Source organism: Protopterus annectens, chromosome 2.part1 (genome assembly GCF_019279795.1).
Source record: "Protopterus annectens isolate FY-2018-M chromosome 2.part1, PAN1.0, whole genome shotgun sequence".
NCBI lineage: Eukaryota > Metazoa > Chordata > Ceratodontiformes > Protopteridae > Protopterus > Protopterus annectens.
The window spans coordinates 1,525,241,256-1,525,265,920 of NC_056729.1; the positions used below are offsets into that span (position 1 = coordinate 1,525,241,256).

The following is a 24,665-nucleotide window of genomic DNA, read 5'->3' on the forward strand; positions in this document are numbered from 1 at the left end:
GCGTTCCAGGGGCTGGCGAAAAGGTCGCAACAGGGAAACCCCCACTTGGAGAAGATCCAAGCCACTACTCAGTCATTCAGGGACCACTCGTGAGGCATCAGAATAACTCTGCTCAGCCTGTCTGCTATCACATTGGACTTCCCCGGAATGTGCGTTGCCACTAGAAATCTCTGGGAAGCGATCGCCCAGTTCCAAACTCTCATGGCTTCTCTGCAAAAAGGATAAGACCTGGTTCCTCCCTGCTTGTTCAGATACCATACTACTGCCATATTGTCTGAGAAGATTGTGATGGTACCCTTGGGAAGAGAGCTGTGAAGTGCCTGCAACACTAGAAGCACTGCCCTCATTTCCAGAACATTGATATGTAAGTGGGTTTCATGATCCTGCCACGTGCCTTGAACCATCCTGTCCAGATAATGCCCCCCCACCCTATCTGGGAGGCGTCCGTGGTCACTGTGGCAATGGAGGCGGGGGGGGCAGAAGAGTCACCCCTGGTTCAGGTTGGAGGAGAGGAGCCACCAACGAAGATCTTGCCGTCAGGTTTCCGTGATGAGAATCGGGTAGGACAAGGGCAGATCTTGGTACGACCACTGGGTCGACAGGAGTCATTGGAGAATTTGCATGTGCAATCTTGCCAGAGGGACCAGAAGAATGGTGGCTGCCATTGACCCCAAAAGCTGAAGGACCATCCTGGCTGGGGCTTTCCTTCAGGGAAGTAAGGCTAGGACTTGGTCCTGTAGTATCTTTATCCTCTCTGTTGGAAGGAATGATCACATCTCGACAGAGTCCATCTCTGCGCCTATAAAGGCAACATGCTGTGATGGCAGCAATACAGACTTTTCCCAGTTGAAAGTAATTCCTAATAGATGTCCCAACTCGATGATAGCACTCACGGCTTGAATAAGAAGATGCCTGGTGGAGGCGGTGAGGAGCCAGTCGTCTAGATACGGAAACACCTGGAATCCCAGACATCTCAGGTGAGCCGTCACCACTGCCAGACATTTGGTAAACAGCCTGGGGGCTGTGGTGAGACTAAAGGGCAGGGCTCGGAACTGGAAGTGACTGGCTCCTAGGCGGAAGCGTAAATGTATCCTGGATGCCCTGTTTATCTTGATGTGATAATAGGCATCCTTGAGATCAATGGAGCACATCCATACTCCTTTTTCCAGCAATGAGAAAATGGATTGCAACGTGACCATCTGGAACTTGGACTTCTTTACGAAGCGGTTTAGGTGGCTGAGGTCCAGAATGGGTCTCAAGTCCCCTGTTCTTTTCGGCACCAAAATAACTTTGAGTAAGTTCCTAATCGAGTCTGGTCTGCGGGGACTGGCTGGATGACTCCCTTTCTGAGCAGCTTTGCGACCTCTATGGCTGCTTGATCCCGTTGACTGGGTGGCACGTCCGGGATTTTCCTTGACAGTGGAGGGGGATGGATAAAGGGAATGGTGTAACCTCCGGCGATGATACAAAGCACTCACTGATCCTGAGTAATGGAATCTCAGGCCCTTGGATGCATCGAGAATCGACCCCCGACTGGCTCCGGAGACGCACAGTCAGGCAGTCCCTCAGGGACACTGGAAGGAGGAACCACGAAAGGATTTGTGGTCTCCTGAGTTGTGGGGGCCTCCGCCACCTCTGGGGCATCGTCTTCCAGAATAATCCCCCCCCTCTGCCTCTGGAGGGGGGGGTCACTCTGATGGGCAGGGAAAGACTTTTGGGACTTTCTGAACCACATCTTTCCTCCCCTCTGAGCCTTGGGATAAGGTCTCAAGGGAAGTGAAAAACGGGCCCCAACGGCAGACAAAGTCTTACCCTCCTGCTCACATCTAGTGAGTGTGTCTTTCACCTTGGGTCCAAAGAGAGAGGACCCATCGAATGGAGCATCGGTGAAGGAAGACTTGAACGCCTCCGCAAAGTGACACAAGTGCATCCAGGCTTGCCTCCTAAGGGCTACGCCCGAACTCGCTGCCCTACCCGACCCTTCGGCTGCATACGATATGAGCCTCATGGATGAGTTAACAATGGATGAAAGGGTAGACAGCTGGGCGTTGACAGACTGCGTCAATGCCTCAGGCACGTTACCCGACAGGGTATCTCCCAACTCCTTTATGAGATCCCTTTGGAGCCTCGTAAAGTGACATAAATAATTCAGCGACCGCAGGGTAAAAGTCGCTGACATCAGGGTACACTTCCCCTACCTATCCATGCTCCTGGACTCCTTGTTAGGAGGATGGATAGAAGTAGATGCCTCTGCCACATCTTGCTGGGTGGCAGACGCCACCACCATAGCATCAACTGGAACTCCCTTGGTTAGAAACTCCTTGCCAGGGGGTGCGGATAAAAACTTGTTGGGGCGAGAAGGAACTGGCTCCACAGAATCAGGGTGTTCCCACACCCTTCGACAAATAAGGTCCAGTAACTCATCGAAGGGTGGAGACACCCAGGAGGTGGAGGGTTGGGCTGCAAAGGCCTTGAGGAAGACCAACTCCTCCGCAGAAGGGGTTTTGGATGGCCAGTCGCCCCTCTGTCTCAAGATCTCCAGGATATCGAAGAACGAGACATCATCAGAGGATGACTTAGGGGACCCCTCCGCATCATTGAGGTCGGTGTCTGAGGTGACAGACTCATCTGGGGAGTCTATGTGCTTCCTCTTGCACAATTTTTTCCTGGGGGGCTCCTCAGGCACGAACTCTGAAGGCTCCTTGGGAAACAGGGGACCACACAAGGAGGAATCCTCAGGCCTAGAAGCCATGCTGTCCGAAGAAGGGGGGCACCAGAAACTCTAGCTGCCGTGTCTAGGGAAGGAGTCGCAGATTCAGGTGAAGTCACTAGAGACTTGGCCAGCACGCTCCTCATAGCCTCAAAGGCGGGCCCACCAGAATCTGAGGAGAGGCCCGTCCCCGAGACCATGACCGGTGTCGGGGTTCCCATAGCCGAGGTGCCAAGAGGGAGACTCGGGGCCGAAACCAGAAGCCCCGACGAATCCCCCTCGGGCCCGGCTGAGGACACCCAAGAACCGAAACCTCTGGAAGGCACAGAAAGGGTTGGAGCTGAAGACGGTGCCGACAGACTAGCATTGGGTCTCGGGTCCGACTCAAGGACTTTACCCGACTCTACGAACTCCGACTCCGATGACACCAAGGTTGTCGGAGGAGGAAGAAACGGTATCGAAGGGGCTGGCTCCGGTGCCGACTGGGCCAGAGCCGAAAATAATTTGGATAAGACAGGGGACTGGAGGAGCCTCTGGACCACCCTATCTACATCCGAATCTGAAAGCCTGGAGGACCTGGAGGAAACAGAAGGGGGCCGAGAGACTTTTTCTATCGGCTCCGAGACAAGGCTAGGAGGCCGGCTCTGAATCGGCTCCAAAAGGATCGGGGCCGAAGCAGACTCGACCAGAACTAAGACCCCTTTCGGCGCCGATGGTTCAGGAGCCGACGAAACTGACCCCAGAGCAGAAACACTCTCCAGCGGCTCCAAGACCAATGGAGCCGATGAAGGAGACCCCGATTTAGACCATCTATCCTGCGGCTCCGAAATCAGTGGAGCTGAGGAAGGGGACAGAGTACCTGATCTCTCATCCCAAGACTCCAAAAACAGTGGAGCCGACGAGGGAGACCCAGCTTTAGATCCTCTATCCTTCGGCTCCGAGACCAGTGGAGCCGAGGAAGGGGACACAGATTTAGCCCTTTTTGTAGCCGGCTCTGACGAACTTGTCGGAGCCGAAGACTTCTTTTGCTTTGATTTTGAAGTGGGAGAAGAAGCCAAAGCTTCCTCGAAGGCTGGTTTGATGAGACCCTTCAGGATAAGCTTATTTTTTCTCTCGTGTAGGACACGAGAGGAGAAAGCATGGCAAACACTGCAAGACTCTTGGAAGTGTTTAGCCCCTAAACAATAAACACAGATGGCGTGGCCATCTGTCAATGACATCTTATAATTGCATTTCGAACATTTTTTAAAGTCCGATGGCTTATGTTCCTTTTCTTTGCCAGACATACTTACTGTAGCACACTCAAAACACGCAAGGAGGGAAGGGGGGGAAGAGCTCTAACTTAAATGCTGTACAAGAGATAGGGCAAAGGCCCTCTAACTCAAACGGGCCTAGCCCGCCAAACAGAAGGGATTACCACAACAATTCAAAAAGACAAACACAGTCAATCACAATTGAACTAACAACCAGATAGCTATTAAAATAGCTGTTTGAGTATAAATTCTAAATCTAACTGCCAAAAAGCGACCAAAAGGCCAAAAAAGAAGGGTACTTAGCAACAGGCAAGTCGAGACTATGTCGTTACTCTAGGAGCGGCAAACGAGATATGGAGGTTTGGGCGTGGTGCATCCTGGGATAAGGGGGTTGGCCCAGCCAATGAGAGACTTTGTGCTAGTGTAACGGCCAAGTCGGAGCCGATTCTCGGCTCCGGGCCCATCAGTTATGAATGTAGGCGAGATAGGATTGCATTACATCAGGCAAGTTTATAATAAAACAAGCACAAGAAAAGTAGAGTGGGCATGAAAAGAGATTAAACAAGCAAAACAAATATAATAAGGGTAAAAAAGGGCACATTAAGCATAAATAAAGCAAGGCAACTGCATGTTTTTCGGCAAACTGCTGTTTTGTATAATGAGTATACTAGAGTTATTTGAAGAATCTCAAGTGCGTAAAAGTGCTTACAGTGTGGGATTATTATTGTGCATGTATTCCAAAGAGTTTATTTGTGTGCAAAGTGCAACTATTTTGTAATGTACAGTCAAAGTACAGCCATTCTGAAAAGTTTCTTGTGTTGGGTATGTGTATTCACAAAGTGCTGCCATTGCAAAGTGTTTCTTGCACTGTAAAGAATTATCTAGCAAAGTTCCACCATTTGGGGGAAGTTTCAGTGTGCCGTGTACTGTTTATTCACAATGTGCAGTTACTTCAAAATGTTTCTTACTCTGAGCTTCTTTTGCCCAATTCATTCACACAGTGCAGTTATTTGAAATGTTTTTTTTACACTGATAAGAGGTGTTTCTTGCTGTACAGCAATTTTGAGAGTGTTACAGTGCTCGAGAGACTTATTTTGCAAAGTTCAGTTATTCAGAGGCTTTTTGTGCCATTGGGAAAAGTTACAAATACTGGTATAAATTTCTGGCTTGTGTGTGTGTGTGTGTGTGTGTGTGTGTGTGTGTGTGTGTGTGTGTGTGTGTGTGTGTGTGTGTGTGTGTGTGTGTGTGTATTCATGCATATTTGCAAAACCCTTCATTAGTAAATGGTAATATGGCAGATGGATTTCAAAAGCCCTCACCATTTGTATTTGATTAGAAGATTTATTTATTTTATTTATTTATTTATAGTTTATTTACCAGAATAGTCCATTGGGCCATGAGGAGCCCATTTTCAATGGAGTCCTGGGGAGAAAAACTCCAGAAAATTACAAATTACAGATTTAACATAAGAGTAAGTTATTAGAGAAATATAATGTGCACAAATCAAGAAAAATTAAACAAACAGAAAAACACATATTAGTAGAGTGCACATATTAGTACAATGTAATGAGTAATATTTACAAACAGTCAAAGTTTTTAACAGTTTAACATATTAGCACAATGCAATAATAGAAGCAGTCTAAATTCACGCAATCAATTTCTAGGCTACTGAATTGTACCATTCTAGGAGTTATGCTAATTCCTAGAGTTTATTAGGGGTACAAAACAATGGGAGGCTATTGTGAATTATAGCTTATAGAGAGTAGCTATAGTGTAGGGAGATTATGTGGGGTGGGAGCAAGAGTATTCCCATAGGGAATTTAGGTGTGTGTGAAGTAAGGTTTTGAATGAAGAGAGGCTGCTGGTGCTGCGGATGAGAGGTGGGAGGGAATTCCAATGGTGTGCTAGAGAGAAGGAAATTAGATGTTTGCCTGGTGGATGGGCAGGTTTATGCAGTTCAATTTGATTTTGGGAATTAGATCTCAAAAGTCTATTTGGTTGGTGCATTTTAAAGGTGGTGGCAAGAGAGGGACAGAGAGAGGGGGTGAAAATAAGTTTTTGTGCTTGGACAAGTTGAGTATAGATGAGGTAATTGGACAGCTCAAGCCAATTCAGTTGGTGTATTGCAGTGCAGTGATAGGAAGTGGATCTATGGCCAGTTGCAAATTTTGTTATTTTATTATAGAAAGAGGAGAGTTTAGTCTTGAGGGAGGATTGCAGGTTAGTAAGGATAGAGGCATTGTATAGGAGGGATGGGATAAAGTAAGTGCTGGTGAGGGTGAGCCTAGTGGAGGGAGAGATGTAACGGTTGTGGCGATAAAGCATGCCTATTTTTATCAAACTTTAGCTGGTCATTGATCAGGACTCCTAGTAGTTTAGCATTAGAGACTATTTCGAGAGGAGTATTATTTTGACTGGTGACTGAGAATGAGGTTTTATCTAGGGTGGTGGTTTTGGAAGCAGTAAATATCATGAGTTTAGTTTTAGCAGCATTGAGTGCTAAATGGTTGTCCATCATCCATTGCTCAGTGGAGGAGAAGGCATCTTGGGTTAATTTAACTAGGGTGGATATAGAAGAGGTAGAGCAGAGTATTGTTGAATCGTCGGCATATTGGACAAGATTAGCATTTGGGATGGCTTGGTAGAAATCGTTTATGAATATATTGAATAGAAGGGGGCCTAAAATTGAACCCTGGGGGACACCTGTGGGAGTATTGAGAAAAGGGGAGGTGGCTTTTTTCCATCTAACTGCTAGTTGCCTGTTTGAGAGGTAACTGGTAAACCAGTTAATAGAGGAGTGGGATAGATTTAGTTTGGAGAGTTTAGTGAAAAGAAGGTTATGAGAGATAGTGTTGAATGCCTTAGAGAGGTCAAGGAGGAGAGTGGACAGGATGTGGCCAGTGTCATGGGCCTTATTAACTGCTTCTAGGAAGAAGAGGAGAGCTGTGGTAGTGCTATGGCCAGGTCTGAAGCCATGTTGAGTAGGGGTTAAAAGTTGGTTGTTTATGAGGTACGGTAGAAGTTGTAGATGGATGCATTTTTCGAGAAGTTTAGAAATGGGGGATAAGATAGTGATAAGTCAAATATTTGTGATATTATTGATATTATTGTTATTACCACCTTTATGGAGTGGAATAATAAAGGCCTTTTTCCAGAGCTGGGGGAACTTGACATTCAGCAACAGATCGATTTATAAGAATGCAGATAGGAAGAGCTATGCCTTCTGCGGCAACTTTTAAGAAATATGAGGGTATATCATCAGGGGCACTGGAGCCAGGTTTCAATGTTAGTAGAAGTTTTTTTATGGTGGCTGTAGGGATGGGGTTGAAGGAGAAAGGAGGCGGTTGGGAGCAGGCGATACTAGGGGAGGGACAGATAGGTGGAAATAAGGGTGGGGAAGGTAAATGGGAAGTGAAGGATGATATAAGTTTACTTCTGGAATCGATAAAGAAAGTGTTCAATTGGGTGGCTGTCCAAGTCAGAGGCATCTGTATCAGGGCAGGGGTTTTCTTTTTTGCCAGAGTTTAGAAGGGAGGAGATTTCATGCCAGAATTTTTTGTGGTTGGTGTTATGGTTGGTTTGGAGTGTAGAGAAGAAGGCTTTGCGGTCTGAGATAATAAGGTTTTTTACTTTGTTACGAAATGTTTTAAATTCATTAAGGGTGGTGATAGTTTTATTTTTTGAAGTAGCATTTCCAGGCTTTATCCCAGAATTGCATGGCTAGTAAGGTATTTTTGGTTAGACAAGGTACAGGATTGCTTCTTATGTGTTTTATTTTCAGAGGGGCAAAGAAATCAAGCACGTTGAAGAAAGTTGAATTAAAGTAGGTAACATCGTTTTCTAAGGGAAGGGTTTTTAGTGAGTTCCAGTTCATTTTTTTAGTGCATTTGAGAATGTGCTAGGATTAAAGTTTTTTAGGCAGTGAGTAAAGGTGTAGGTATGAGTTAGTTGTACAGAGGAGGGAGGACAGTGGGCAAAAGAGGGGAAGTGGTCACCTAATGGGTCGGGCAGAGTTCCACTATCAGAGATGTAATGTGGATGAGAAACTAGAATCCAGTCCAGAGTGCCTCCAGTAAGGAAGTTCTTGGAAGGCATAGTTGTTGAGTTAATAAGCTGAGTGAAGTTGTACAAGTTTATATTAAGTGAGTTTGTAGGAGATTGAATTGTTGACCAGTTAATATTAACATCACCCAGGATTATGGTTTCATTAGTGATGTTGTTTGAGAAGGGCGGCCACGGTGGTGCAGTGGTTAGCATTGCACAGCAACCTCAGGTTCTCCGGTTTCTCGGTTCGGCGGCCTGGGAGTGCCTGCTGTCTGAGTCTCATCCCTCCCCCTGGTGGTGGCTGGGTTTCCTCGGGTCCCTCGGCCCCCTCCCACATGCATCCCAAACACCTGCAGGTGGATCCTAGGTGTGCATAGTGAGTGTGCTGTGAGTGTGCCTTCTGTGCTGGTTGGGCAACGGGCGCGCAACTCCAACAACTGCCAAAACTCCACTGCCATTCAATGTTCAGCTGGAGGACAGGTGATCCTAACCGATAAAAAGAAAAAGAAGAAGAAGAAGAAGTGATGTTGTTTGAGAACCAGGAGAGAATATCTTCAAGGGTTGAGATATTGTCTCCAGGAGGGATAGAAAGGGAGACTATGCATATAAGTTTGTTTGTTTATATGAAGTAGGGCTGGAATTAGTTCTGCCTTGCCAAATTTGGGAATAGGTTTGGTATAGGGGGTAACTAAGTGGGATGATGAGTAGAGGAGAGTGACTCCCCCTCCTTTTTTATGTGTTCTATCTTTCCTAATTATGGAGTAGTTGAGTGGTGGGTTCAGAGTCTTTTATATGGGTTTTGAGCCAGGTTTCTGAGATGGCCAGAATATCGGGTTGGTTATGGAGAAGCCAGGGATGGAGGTTAGGAATTTTGTTGCATATGCTCTGAGCATTTACAGCTGAGAAACAGAGGGGTTTACCAGTTGTGGGAGGAGGATGGGATTGGGAGGTTGAGATGTGTGGCGGAGAAGGGCCAGGGTTTGGGTGAATGTCACCAGAGAGAAGGATAGAGATGAGATGGCAGAAGACATATTTGAGTTGCTTGGTATGTAATCTATGAGGTGTAAGCTTTATGGGGATGTGGCTAATATAGATGTGAGTAGTTTTTGGGGTTAGGTAAGAGTTTGTCGGTGAAGGGCATACTATTATTGAAGGGGTAGAGACTGGGTGATATGCAGGTTGAGGAATATGTGTGCATCATGAAGACTGGGATAGTTGTATGAAATAGGGGTGGGTGATTTGCACTGAGAGGTTGGGTGAGATAGGTTAGGTAAGATATGGTAATAAGTAGTAGTAGTATTTGAGTTAGAAGTGAAAGAGGTATATTGCAAAGAATTGGAGAATATTTGAGCAAGAGTATGATTATTTTATACAAGTAGATTATTCTGACAAAGATACATACACCAAGACCATTCATTTTGCTAAACCTAACTGGGTCAGATGCTATTGAAAGAGAGTATTCATTTGTGTATGCACCAGCAGTATATGAGGGAAAAGGTGAAAATCATCATATTGTTGTACAGGCTGAATCAAAGGAAGACTCTGAGTGTGTGAAGAGCATATTCAGGGAAATGTGCAACCCTCCAACAAATATTACATTAGAGAGGCATTTGTTTTACCGAAGAGATCAGAAGCCAGGGGAAACGTTTGCATCTTATATTACTGACTTGAGAAACAAAGCTAAAATGTGTTGGTTTGGTGACTTAAAAGGTGAGTTAATAAAGGACAGGCTTGTGTGTTGTATTAGTGCTGCTGTGAGAAAGATTTTGCTTTGTGACAGTGATTTAACGTTGAGTAAAGCCAATGAGATTTGTCAAATCCATGAAGTTATAGAAAGGCACACAAGTATGCTTGCAAGTGACAAGGGCATGATTTCGGTATGTTCCAGGGCAAATGTAGATAGCATGCAAGACGTGGCAAACAGAAGCAGGCCTAAGCACATGGCAGCCACAGCCCCTGCTGGTTCACCAGGGAAACCACTTCTTTTTCCAGTAAGTTCTAAGAAAAGAGCATGCTCAGTGCAGTACAAGCATGAGTCAATAAAACCCAAATCCAGCTTTATTGTTAACTATCACAATTGTGGTGCCAATCATGAGTCTAAAAGAGAAAACTGCTTAGTATTTGGTCAGCAATGCCACAAGTGTAAAAAATGGAACCATTTTCAAAAGTTTTGCAAATCAAGTAAACCTCACACGGTTACAAAGAAGGGTCACTCAAAAAAAAAGCAAGTTGATCATGTAGAGAGCTGCAATTCTACTTTCTATGTAGATGGTGTATCAGTAATTGCTGAAAGGGTTGACAAAGTGAATTTGTTAGCAAAGAGCAAAGTTTTTTGTGCTGTCCATATCAATGGTAAATCCACCGAGCTCAAAGTAGACACTGGCTCAAAGTGTAATGTTATATCAGCAGACACATTTGCTAAAGTGAGAACTAACAAACAGCTCAGTGTGGATAGTAGTGGGAAACTTGTTGGTTATGGAGGTGAAGAAATTCAAACCGAAGGCTCAATAGTGCTTTCATGTTATTTGGCTTAGATTTGTTACAGCTTGTTATTCTATGTAGTTCGAAGACCTGTGCAATCATTATTGGGTCTCAGAGACAGTTTGAGAATGAATCTGCTTTCTTTTACCAAAGAAGTTCATCATAAATGTGCATATCCTAGTTTCAATTTTTCTGAAGCCATTTTCTCAGAGTATGCTGATGTTTTCGATGACAATTTTGGTAAATTTCCAGTTGTATATTCTATGAAGTTAGACCCAGAGGTCAGTCCAGTAGTCAGATCAGTGAGAAAAGTTCCAATAGCTATGCTAGATAAAGTCAAAGCTCAGTTGGATAGAATGGTGCAGCAAGGTGTAATTTGTCTAGTTATCGAACCAATGGAATGGGTGTCGTTCATGATAGCAGCCCACAAGAAAGGCTCAGACAAAATCAGAATATGTATTCACCCAAGAGATTTGAACAAAGCATTAAAGAGACCACATCATCCAATGTGTACAGTCGAAGAGGTGTCAGCCCTAATACTGAATGCCACTGTTTTTTCTGTCTTGGATGCAAAAAGTTAATTTTGGCAAGTGTTGCTTGATCACAAATCTTCCTTACTGACTACTTTTGGTACACTGCTTGGCAGATTTAAATTCCTGAGGATGCCATTTGGAATAAATTCTGCAAGTGAAGTCTTCTAGCGTGCAATGGAGCAATTTTTTCAGGTTATCCTTGTGCCATAATAGTAGATGATTTATTGCTTTGAGGCAATGGTGAAGCAGAGCATGACAGAAACCTTAAGAGAGTTCCAGACAGAGCATGTGAAGTGAACTTAAAGCTCAATCATCTAAAGTGCAAATTCAGGCTACCAGAACTTATTTATATAGGTAATTTATTTACCAGTACTGGTTTAAGACTAGACCCGTCTAAGCAAGCATCTATTCTTAAGATGTCAGCACCAGGTAATATTCAAGCTCCACAGCATTTCCTTAGCATGGTCAACTATTTAAGCAAGTTTATACCAGACTTTAGTGAGTTAACAGCACCCTTATGAGAGCTAACATGCAAAAATGTTACAAGGTCTTGGATGAAATAGCACCAGGAGACCTTAAGCAGAAAATTGCCACCCCACCTACACTAAGATACTACAATATCAATAAACCAGTCACTCTTTCAAGTGAAGCTTCAAAATTTGGTCTTGGTGCAGTAATACTTCAAGAGGGCAGACCATTAGCCTACACATCTAGAACACTTACCCAAACTGAGATGCAGTATGCTCAACTTGAGAAAGAACTTTTGGCAATAGTATTTGCATGTTCAAAGTTTCATGATTATATTTATGGTCAAGCTATTCAGACTGAAACTGATCACTAACTTCTAGTTACTATTCTAAAGAAGCCTATGCATCCAGCTCCAGTGAGATTACAAAGAATGATGCTCAAATTGCAAACGTACAGCTTCAAAAATGGTATATACAAACAGCAAACTTCTTTATCTGGGTGATACCTTATCCAGATCGCCCAGAAATACTACAGAACAGCTTCACACATAGAAATTTGACTTTGACGTAATGGCAGTACATAATTTTTCTACCAAAAGACTTGATGAGCTGAGAGATCATACAAAGACTGATCGAATTTTGCAAAAGCTCAACCACTACATTAATGCTAGGTGGCTGTCAAAGCAATCTTGTGTACCACCTGACGTGCAAACCTATTTTCCTTACAGAGAAGAGATGTTGATGGAAGACGGCATTATTTTCAAAGGTATTAAAATCATTGTTCCTGCTTCCTTACAACATGAATATGTCCAGATTTTGCATCGTGGTCACCCAGGTTCCAAATCTTCCAAAAGAAGGGTGAAAGAACTAGCATTTTGGCTTTCACTAGTGAAAGACATTGATAAAGTACTTTCTCCTTGTTCAGTATGAATAGTACAAAACCACATTTGCTAAGAGAACCACATCAGCTACGTCAAGTTCCTGAATTACCTAGGTCAACAGTAGCCACTGACATATTCGAGTGGAACAATCAGCATTACTTAGTGTTGGTAGACTCTTATTCAAATTAGTTTGAGATTGATTTACTACCTAATCTAACATCCACTACTGTTATTACCAAATTGAAACATCATTTCTCAAACTATGATAGTCCACACAATGTTATTTCTGACAATTGTCCTCAATTTACTAGTCAGTTGTTTCAGAAATTTTTAAGAGAATGGGACTTCGTACATGTTACTAGTAGTACAGAATATACACAGTCAAATGTACTAGCTGAACATGCAATGCAGAGTGCAAAGCAATTACTTGAAAGCTCAAAGCATGACAATACTGATTTTATTTTAATGCACTTAATCTTAGAAACATATCCCATGATGACATGTTTGGCTCACCTGCTCACAGACTTCTGTCCAGGCAAACCAGAACAACATTGCCTAAAGCTAAAAACAACAGAACCATCAGAGCCCAATTATTCAAGAAGCATTCTCTCCAGAAGTCCAGTTATGATAAATCAAGCAGATTTCTTTGTCCATTGAAAGGAGAGACAGTGAAGATACAAACAGTGAAAGTTTTTGACCAGATTGGTCAAGTAACAGGTATATGTATAAGCCAAGATCCTGCTTCGTAGAATCTGAGGGTGTGGAGTACGGTCCCTATTAAATCAGTGAACACTTAAAATAGCGAACGCTGTTTAATCTAACCTTTTTTTCGAAATGGCAAAATCCTGAACACATGGAACAATGATTTTCTTCCCAGGTAAAAAAATCACTGGGCCAGTTTTGGGACTTTGCCATTTCCTCCACTATGGTGCAATCTTGAAGTTGATATATTTAAGTAGGTGGGGTGTGGGTGGCACAGCTCCCCACATCTGGGGGTTTGTGTTTTTTTTTTTTTTAATGGAGCAGCAATTTTTTCCCTGGGAAAAAGTCACTGTTCCGTGTTTTCAGCATTTTGCTGTTTCAACATTTTAGGTTCGATTATACAGCGTTAACTATTTTAAGCATTCACTGTTATAATATATACCCTGGAGTACAGGTGAAATCATAGACATCTCCTTCATGTACCAGAATCAATATTGCAGCATTGTTCCTGTGATGCAGACTCTAGATCTCAGAGCAATCCAGACAATGTTCCTGTTCCAGAACATACCTTACCTTCTGATTCCATTCCTGGTGATGTTCCCAATATTCCTAAGGTTGAGCACTCAGCAGGGACAGTTCCAGTTGTTAAGTCTAATTCTCAGTTTTATGTCATACAATTTGATTGCACATCCAGACCTGGTGTGAGATACACAGCAACGTGGGCATAACTCTTTATACATACATACATAGTTCTGTCTAAATGCATGACAAAAAAGCTATTTGTATTATTTGCATTTCAACTGATATTCTCGGTATCACATGATCTGTTTCTTAAAGAGGGAGGTTGTAGAGCAGAGTGTGTGATGTGCCTTTAAGAAGCATAGAAAGTGATGAACGTGCATTTATAAATAACAGGCACATGTTGTACCTAGTGCCATTTTGAAAGTGCAGCCAGGGAATACGCATGTGAGAATGAATGTAGCTAGTATGTATATGTTACCTAATTTAAAGTTAATAAGCTTCAATCGTAATGGGTTTGTACATAATAAAGCTTCTTGAATAGAACGCACAAAGACTCATCTATTACATCCTGACTAGACGAGCGACAATACGTGTAAGCAGAAGCTTGGGAGATGAAACATTTGCAAGCAGGGGCCTGGTAGATAACCCATTTACAGGCTGTAATTCCTTGTCAGCACGCCCAATATAATGATGTAGTAGATGTGCTATGCTTAGCAGAAACATCTTTAAGTAATAAATGAAATGAGATTTCTGTTGTCATTTGTTCTTTGTCAAGATTTATTAGCCTCTGGGATGTTGGCTTTGCCCACGTCCATGTAATGGAATTAGCCACCTACAGGCAGAAGACAACAACATTTCTCGAAGGGCAGTGTATATTTGCTGTATGTGCGATTAAATCTACTACAGCTGAATTAATAATATATGATGCTTCAACTGGGTGTGTTGTATGTTAATGTAGTGTCATAACGTTATTATTGTTGCCGTTAACAAGGCTCACTTCAGAAATAGAAATTCATTGCAATATATTGCATTCACATCTGTACTTTAATGCACTTAAAGTCAGCAGGTGAAGTCTCGCACTTACACCATGTATGACACATATCAAATCAGTTCATTCTTTACAGTAGCAAAATGTATCAGAGACACAAAATAACGTACCCTGACATTTTCTACTTTTGCCAATTAACTGATATATCGCTGGTATAGTGCAAGCATGCACTTTTATTTTACCCATGTCTTTTGTAGGCTACCTATAAATCTGTTATTCATAAAACAACAGCCACTATAGATTAATATACATCATGGCATTCAGAAACACAAGCCTTTTTCCAATGGGCTGACTACACTTGACTTATACCTTGACTTATGTACATGTTCACATATGCCACCTTAGCATGACTCATTTTGTACATATGTAACATCTGCTATAGTTAGAGAAATGGTGATATGTATGTCAGATCATTGTTCTGTTTATATCCTACTCAATAACGTTATGATTGTACAGATGATCATGATTCTTCTCAATATGTGCACTTTGTCACATACACATACACTGCCCTAAAAGTATCAGTATATACTGACAGCCAAACACTTCTTTAACCGATATGTGTGTTCTAAAAATCAATTGATTGGATGTGATTTATTTTACCTTTGATCTATCCCACAGTATATATTCCAATCGCAGAATACGTCAATATACCTGCCACATATGTTTAAATAGGCATTCACAGTACAGTTGTGAGTAATACAAATATTACCAAGTGTGCCAACTGTAAATTTATGTATTGTGACTGTTATATTATGTTCAGCATTTACATTATTATAAAACACATGTTCAGCTCATTCATATTAAAATTAAAATACCCCTTTCTATGGTTGCAAGTTACAATAAATAGCAAAGACATGTTTCTTTCTGATGTACATGACAAAGCAGCTGTAGAGTTCATTTATTCATAAGTTCATAGGTTCATAGGTTGATACTAGGCTATCTGCCCTAGGGCATTTATAAGCCTAGCCAGAGTGTGTTTGGCTTTCACCACCCTTTTAGATTAGTTTACTGTGCCTCTGTTCTGTAGGGACACAGAAGAGATCCCACGGGTAAACCTATGATCTCCCATTCACTCGTCAAAATTTCTCTTGAAGAGGGTCATTGAGGGGCTCTGCCTAACATGGATATAGGTTCATAAAAGTTTGGGACAGACAGTTTCAAACTCACATACCTACTGCTCAAAGGCAGAAGTCCTACCACTAGACCAAAGAGGCACATCATGCTTATACATGATGAAGTGGAGAATACAGCATTACTGTCAGTTAACACAAATAGTTTCCTGCATACATATCTGATATGCAATAAAATATACAAATATCCCCTGAAGTATATACCATACTTGTTACTTTTTATCTCAACTCAACATTTTATTAACATTTATATTGCATTTACTCCCCTTTATTACACTGTTGCTTTGGGTACCTCTCTCATCCTTTGCCAACATGTCCATTTTTATTTATTGTATGTACATTGTTCAATAAAGTTAACAGGATTCATTTTTATTAAATCAATGTAAAATTGCTGCCAATGTTAAAAATGTTGTTTTAGAAATAATCACCTTTTAATTATCTGAGTTACCTTTTCCCCGTTTAACCTACCTTGCTTCTTATTTTTGCACTAATCCCATTATATGAGTACATTTAACTTCTTCTGCTTGTTATGTCTGGACTAACTACATTATATGAAAACAGTTGCTTCGATAAAGTTGCCCTTGCTTTGTATTAGCTGTCTGTGCATGCTTGCTCAATAAGTTTATCTACAGACAACAGCATTTGTTCACATTATGTGCTTAAGCTTCTGTGCACCTTTTCATGTATGCTAACACTTGTGCTAGCCATGAAAAGGCTAGTAAAAGTGCAGACTTTCTTAGCAGCATGCATATTCAGTCAGCACTGCTGCTCATTGTGCTAACACAAAGTAATCGTGTAGGTTAGTGCAAAGTGTACACTCGTTAATAAATCCCAGGGCCAGCTTATTTGGATGGCCTTTACAAGTCCACAGATAAGATTGCTTCAGTCTTGAACATACCAGGACCTTGGAATGTAAGTCAGTTGTGGTAATTGATAGAACGTATAAGTAACTGACAACAAAAATAAAGCTTAGTAAAATTAAAAAAAAATCAGGTCAGCACAGAGATCACACAGGCTCACTTTTAATTAGTTAAGGACTTTCATTTATTTATTTATTTATTTTTATTTTACATTTGTTGACCGGGATAGTCCGACTGGATGCATGCCCATTTTCAGCGGAGGGCCGGGGAGAAAAGCTCTATGGAATAACAAATCATCATAACATGTCACATATTACAATAACAAATATATTACTTACATAGATTAGATGGGCAGACAATACAAATTATATATAGAATATTTTCAGTAATTAGAAGAACAAACATTATAACAAATCATCAGGTAGTGTTATTCAGCGAGAGAATCGGATAAAATTACATAGTAGGTTACCTAGCAGATTTACACATTCCAGAGACAGGTTAACCATATTGTCTTTAAAACAAAATGTGCAAAATAACTTAGTCACACAAAACATTGTAAAAAGTTAAAAAGCTGAGTGAAAACTATTGTATGATTTAAAAAATACAAGAATAAAATGTTTGTATTGCATGTGTAATGGGTGAGTTATAAACAAACAAGTGAAACAGTATCCTTGTCTCAAATGTTATTCCCAGAATATTACAACTCTTCAGCTCTGAATTTTAAAACATTCGCAATAGCTACTGAATTGTTATGATCTGGGGGTCGTGTGACATCAAGTAATATTTGGCAGTACAACTCTTTCTTTTCAATTAAGGCTTTCCAGTTTCCATCCTTTTCTGGAACTGATATCTTCTCAACAATAAAAAAATAATTTCTTAAAACTGATGCATGTTAATGTGTGTTTAAATAAAGGATGACTAGAATCATTTTTCATAATGGAATGGGTATGTTCATAAGTTCTTGTTTCCAGAGCACCTCTAGTTTCCTTAGATAGAAAGCTGTGTAGGATAACACCTTACAATATACACCACACCTTTGGCTATGCAGTTAAAACAGACATTGTTGCCAATACCCTCATCATAACAGGCCATGGTAATGTTTGCCAAATCATGAATGTATCTGCCTTGTGAGTATGAACCACCTATGTTCATACCCTTTTTTGCATCTGTCAAACCTGTAGTTAATTCCTCTTGTATCTGCCTCTAACATGCTTTTCATGTCTTTATCTTTCTTGTAAACAACATTCAGGAGTTTCCCCAGTTTCTAATTCAAACCCATGGAACCAAACGCAATCTTCTAGTGATGGGACATAATTATTTTCTCTTCAAGTGACTGCTTGCCATAAGGGATAATCAGAACCTTACTGTTATCAGTATTAACTTTGAATGGAAAATGGGACTAAATCTAGTGGATCTGTTGTTACAAATGTCTAGAGTCACTAGATCTACTAATTTAACAGGATAACCTCTGTCAAAAAACATGGACTTGAGGTGGTCAAGTTCTCTTACAAAAACGTGCTCATTAGAAGGAAGGCTTTGAGTAGATTTATTCTTTGCCAGTGATGGTGGAAAGTCAAATACTGTAAAACATGTTAAAAACTGTAGTTCCTAAAAATGTTTGACTGATAATGATTATTCAGATAATTTTTAGAAAGTATAAAGTCCAAATAGTCTATATGGCCCCTATAAACATAATGTGTAAACTCAAGAAATTTCAACACTGTTAGAAATGTATAGAAAAAATTCTTCTATTTTTTTCTGTGTTCCAGTGAACAACACAAATATATTGTCTGGGTATCTAAGGTAAGTTCCTATATTAGGCCAAAATTCAGTTGTGAAAACAAAATGTATCTCTAAGAACCATTAAATAATGTTTGCAAATACTGGGGCAAAAGTAGCTCCCATAGCTACTCCTTTAATTTGCTTGAAGACTTTCCTCTCAAAATACACAAAATTATTTTTAACACAGTGTTCATAAAGCATAATAAAAGTAAACTGTCACCATATGAAACTGTCCCATTAGTGAACAAGATTTCATGGCACCAGTCTAGACCTGTTCAAAATGGAATGACAGACGACAAAGGTCTAACACTAATAATGATGAATAAAGAATTTTTGCAAACTCTAAGTCAGCACTGACAATTGGAGGTGCCATAAGTCGTTAAGAGCATGCTTTTTACTGTCAAAAAAGTCTTCAGTTTTTCTTTCCAAACATATATCCAGAAGTTCTGTTTTTGAGCCCACAGAAGCAACAACAGGCTGAAATGGAACCAAATTGTCTTTGAGGGTTTATGGGATGCCAAATGAAGTGATAACTCAATGTTTAAAAGTTAAAAGCCCATGAAAGTAAAAAAAATAGATTTGCCATCAAGCATGCAGAGTCTTGCTCTCTTTCTTTGTTAGGTAAAAATATTAACTCTTTTGTTTTAAGCCAAAAGATAGATTTGATTTTCACATAATTTTTCATATAATGACACTACCTATGAAAGGTTTATGCACTAATACTGTCAGAACTAGAACAAACAAAAGAAAGTAAACTTCTCTTGTAAACATGTTAAGTTCAAATATTAGTTCCACAGTATTAATACTGTTGGTGAGTACAAAACTGAGTCTTTTCTTAAAAAGGCTAATCAATATTGGAGCAATTTCAACATGACTATAATTAAATATAATAAAAAAACACTGAAAAAGCAGTACCTGTGAGTGGGGTTATCTCTTTTTCTCCTATTTTATGTTCTTCAGCATTGAGAAGACCATTTTTTAATTACTTTACAACTTAGTGTTGGGGGGCCAAATTTGGGGATGTACAAAGGGTACCAGATTCAGCTATGCTTCTTAATAGTTATAATTCAAGAAACCGTAAGATGAGCAAAACTAGAATCTCATACAGATTAAACTATTATGCAGAAGACCTTCCACTGGCCGCAGTAAATCAAACATGCAAAGTCAATATACTTTTGCAAGGGGAGGGTCCACATCAACAACATAGTCAGGTTAATATTCAGTGTTGCATCAAATTAGATGCAGAAATCTGTAAGACATTTATTGTCACCCAATGTGAAAAAAATCCTAGTAATTGCTGACATTGTGCATAAAACAGACACTGAATATCTCTTAGGATGTGCAGCTTAGAGTGCAAATAGCAATAGCAGTTTTCTTCAGCAATATGTAACATTTCATCTGATGCCATCCAATAGTTTGTAAGCCAGGTATTAAGTACATATGGAACTAGTGCTTATTTTCATAATAACTAGCAGTATGTCTAGTATAGTGTGATATAAATGGATATGATATTGACAATGACATTTCCTGTCTCCAAGCATGGGAATTCACACCATACCCCCTCAACAGTATATAATGCTCTCTGTTATGAAAATAGGAACATAAATGTGAAAATATGAATAATAAGTGGCAAACAGTGATTAATTTCTTCTCTGCAGAAGATCACAGATTAACAATTTGGAGGTTATTTTGTTAATAACTCTTTGCCCTTTGTAATACTTCCTATTACTATCTGGTAAGTCACTAAGTTAAGGAAGCCAGACCCGATAAAGGTCTTGATGCCTCAAGGAGCTATGGGTGTTGTCTTGAATTATGCAAGAAGGCACTATAGGCTTAATGAGTTAAGAGACTTGCTTACAGTCACACAACAGCAAAATGGATGCTAATGGAATCAGACTCTGGAGGACAGAAAATAGCTTGTTAATAATTTACAGCCTTGCCCCTCTGCATTAAAAAATGAAAGTTTACATAGACATTAACTGATAATTAGGAATAACCTCAGACTGTGAAGCAAATTGTTATCAGAGAGTCACTGTGTTGAGAAATGAAAAGCATGAATAAATCATGAAAAAAGTATATGGACGATGTATAATGGATCCTGTAAAATGTTATTTACTTAATTATTTATTTATTTCAAATGCTGACAAAATGAATATATTAGATACATTTTTATTAATCTCTTTAAACTTGTTAACCAGAGGAGACCACTAACTAAAGTAAACCTTTTTCACACTTGTCAAGTGGTTATAAATTAACCATAGTAAGAAGGAACAGAGGAACAAAGAACCACACTAGGCAAGTGATCACAGGGACCATTAGATGCCTAGCCATATACACCCTTAAGCAAACAAATTTAAACTTCTTGCACCCTTTTCAATCACCTAATAGTGCTCACCTCCCAAATTGAGTAAGGCAGTACATGATAATCCTGGCGGACATTTCTGTCTGCCCATCCAGTTATCAAGTCTCGCCTTAAAGGTAGCCAAAGTAGTACACTATTTGACCAATAGTGATACCATTTTAATAGGCTTGGAATATGTTGAGTTAAGAACCCATATCTCTTGTGAGTCTTGTTTACTTGGTGCAGATTTAGGTCCTTCGTACAAGTGTTTGTAGACCCACTGGTTGTGGGAAGAAATATGATTCAAACAGGGCTGTGTCCTTCAAAATGCAAGATACATGTCACCTCACAGTGACCTCTAGGCTACTAATTATAATGAGAGTCATGCTAATCTATCAGGGTAGTGATAGCTGGTATAAGCAATGCAAAGAAAATGTAGTGTCTGATAAATATAATGAGTTACAGTGAGAAGTAACAAATGTTTTTTTATAGATAATGTGACAAGCATATATTGAATGAGCATGTTAGGAGGGAAGGGGTAGAGAATTAGATGTAAGCTGAATAGTTAACATTGTGAGAGGTAAGAGAAGACAGGAAAACTAGAAGGGAGGCAATGAAAGGAACAACTAGGTTTATGTACTTGCTGGAACTTGAAAGAGAGAGGGATGAGAAAATAATTAGAGAGGGAAAGCAGGTTATCTTAATGTGATTCCAGGAGAAGACAAACAAAAGCATGGGATGTCTTTTTGAGTGATTCTTTCAGCTAAGTTTGAAGCTTAAAGATGAAATTTTATTTATTTTAAGTGAGAAGGGAAAGACTCCCAAAGTCAGGAAGCTAGATTTGAAAAGCTTTGTTTGGTACAATGACGGTGTATGGAGTTTGAAGAGCAGTTCTAGTGACTTTAATTGATTTTAGATTATAAAATAAAGCTCTAATGGACAGCCCATAAGAGAAATATGGAAATTAACTTACATACACAAACTTGAAAAAGTGAACTGAAATGCAGTTTGGAATGTTGAATATTTAGCGATTTTATTTTATTTTATTTTATATTTGCTGACCGGGGAAGTCTGGCTGGGCAAAAAGGCCCCTTTTCAATGGAGGCTCCGGGAGACAAGTTGCAGTACTTACAGTGCAATCAAAATATTTTAAGTTGTATAATATAAAGCAAGACAGTTTTGTTCAGCTTAGTAATTACTAAAGTGTATTTTTTTTTTAAATTTTGGTTAGGTTTAAAGCATGATTAAGTAGTTTTATAGGAAGTGACATTTTATATGTGTTGCTTTCATGTTCACACAATTATATAATTTCAAATATAAAATTCATTGCATTTTATTTATTGAATCTGGAAAACTATTTCCAGTCATTTCACTTATAATGGAAGACAAGACTGCATATCGATCTGAAAATAATCTCATTGCTTTGTTAAACATCTGAAGTGTTAGTAATACAATTCTATCTGAATATGTTCAGTGTAAGTATTTATATTTACTGCAGATCTTGCTCTGTACTAAAACTTAAGTCCTCCTGACAGTTCTTTCAAATAAAACACAATTGATTTAAAAGTGCACTGATGTTTATTATGGATGTGTTTTCTATTTTACAGAGCCTAGCTGGAAACTAGAAGAAATTCTTTCAACACTAAACTCAAGATACAACAAGAGAGTCCTCGTTGACATGTTTGTTTGGAATGATGACAGAGATTCTAGCAGTCATATTATTTATGTAAGCAAATTTTACTTTTCTTTAAATATAAACATAGCCACTTAGTAAGCTGAATCTGAAATGAGCATAAAACATAGAAATCAGTAGATGTCTGTTAAATGATTGCATGTATGTTAACACTTATGAATTTCTTTTCCTAAGTTTTGGTCATTTAGTTTGTTTTTAATGCAGGGCGATGTATTTTCTATAAAAACTGCTAGAAAGTTAGATCCATTTTTAGAATTCTGATATACATATGTTTTCTTCAAATGAAAGCGTAGACTGGATATCAATGACCTGTAAATATTTTGCCTGATAATAAGCAATGTCTAATGACCAACTGTTATTTTGACCTGAATATATTTGATTTATATAGCACAATTTTATGATTATAGTGTTCAGTTATGCTGAATCTTTAAAAAAAGTCAGCATTATCTCAAATCTGGACTGCTAGCCACAGCAGAATGTGAGATATACTGCTCTGTGAAGGAGTGAAGGAGCTAGGGGCATACATTTTAGATTTCATTGAAATCAATATCATTATGAGGATTAAATATATATTTTAACCATTTTGCATTCCCAAAAAAAAGATGATTATAATTGACCTGGATTTCTTTGTACACATCATGGAGCCATGAAGCTGGTATACTAAAAGCTATCAATTTAAGTGGTTTATTATAATAATTATGACAAAGCATAACTATATATGAATTCATTTAAAATAAATATGTTTTTACTGATTTAATTTCCCATGGTCATGTTACCATTCTACAGGAAAATCCATGCTGACATTTTTTATCCAACATGCATTGCTTCAACACTCAGTTATAAATGGAGGTTGCTGACCATCAGCATAGATATCATATTTGTGAAAAAAATTAATCGAATCAGTTGTGGGGTTGATACATGTTTTGTAAAATGTGTGTCTTTCTATGGATTTTGATAGACATCTTCTAGATCCTATCAGAAAGGATCTTTTATTGCAATATTGCAATAAGCTATCTATCAGGAAAGCTTCCTGCACCATTCTGTGATGTAATTCAGGACATCACAGAAAAGGTCATTCCTCATATCTGTCCTACCTGGCAGAGGAACACAAGTGAAGCTATTCCACAAGTGCCAACTATTTAAACCTTTCAAGCAAGAGGCAGAAAGAAAACTCAGTGTAATTAACACAATGAATGGCATATGTTCCCCAAAGAAACTTTCAGGAAAGTCCTTCAAATAAGCCCAAGCTGAAGTCAGACTGAAGGGAAAATGTGTCACCTGTAAACCATATATCAGTCAAGCATCACTCTATTTATGATTAGGCATGAGGTAGCCTCATGTTAGTTGCAAGTTGAGATCTACTACTCAGCTGGAAGGAGATCTTGTTTGTACTATTAATGGAAGAAACACAGGAACTGTCCTCCCATCAGCAGATTTTGGAGGATGCATCCTAAAGCATCTGCACTCATTTCTCCACATTTTGAGCATTCTCAGCACATTCAGGAACAATCATCACCAGTTAAGTGTCCAAGTGAGTGTTTCACAAAGGCTCTAAGTTGAACTTCATCATCAGACTGTCTACTTCTCCTGTATCCTTTGCTTTAAATGAGATTGATTTGATAGCACTGATAAAACTCCCATGGATGCTTCAACATAATTTGGGCCATTGAGAATGGTCCCATACATTGAATATACATAGACTGTTCAACATATGATAGACTTGTTCACTTGGTTTGGGGAGTGAATCCTGTGTTTGGCACCTGCTGGAGGTCTCAACCAGACATTCCAGAATCACCCACTGCCTCTAGCATGCACAGCCAATCTGTTGGTGCCTCATTATCAAACACTCAACACTCACTTGTCATTTGCTCATTTCCTAGCTTTTCTGGCAAGCCTAGGCCAACCCCCCCATTGGAATTATGAGGTGCAGCATGGTCTTCCTCTCACTTATTTAACTGAGAAAGAATTATGTGGATCAGGATACCCTTCTTTGCATGAATAAGAAAATTTAGTTCCCCTACTGCTGCATTCCTGATGACCAGTCATTCGTGGAAACTCAGAATGAGGAATTCTACTGTGAACTAACCTGTTGATTCACTGCATTCTTTCCAGAAATAAAAAAAAATCAGTAACTGGACCAGAAGATTGAGAAATCTTGATTCATACCCCTTTCCTGATTCATTTTTCACATTGCCATATTTGCAGATTGGAAACATCT

General features: G+C 39.7%; 1 protein-coding gene across 3 annotated transcripts in view; it reads left to right on the forward strand.

The window, feature by feature from the left end:
- The window catches only part of MMEL1 (membrane metalloendopeptidase like 1), a 1,737,390-nt gene that overhangs the window by 969,354 nt on the left and 743,371 nt on the right, over positions 1-24,665 (forward strand). For all 3 annotated transcript variants that reach the window (XM_044062979.1, XM_044062980.1, XM_044062978.1), the window contains exon 7: positions 22,362-22,480. In XM_044062979.1, the coding sequence (XP_043918914.1) occupies positions 22,362-22,480 (119 nt within the window). The remainder of the gene's footprint in view (positions 1-22,361; positions 22,481-24,665) is intronic.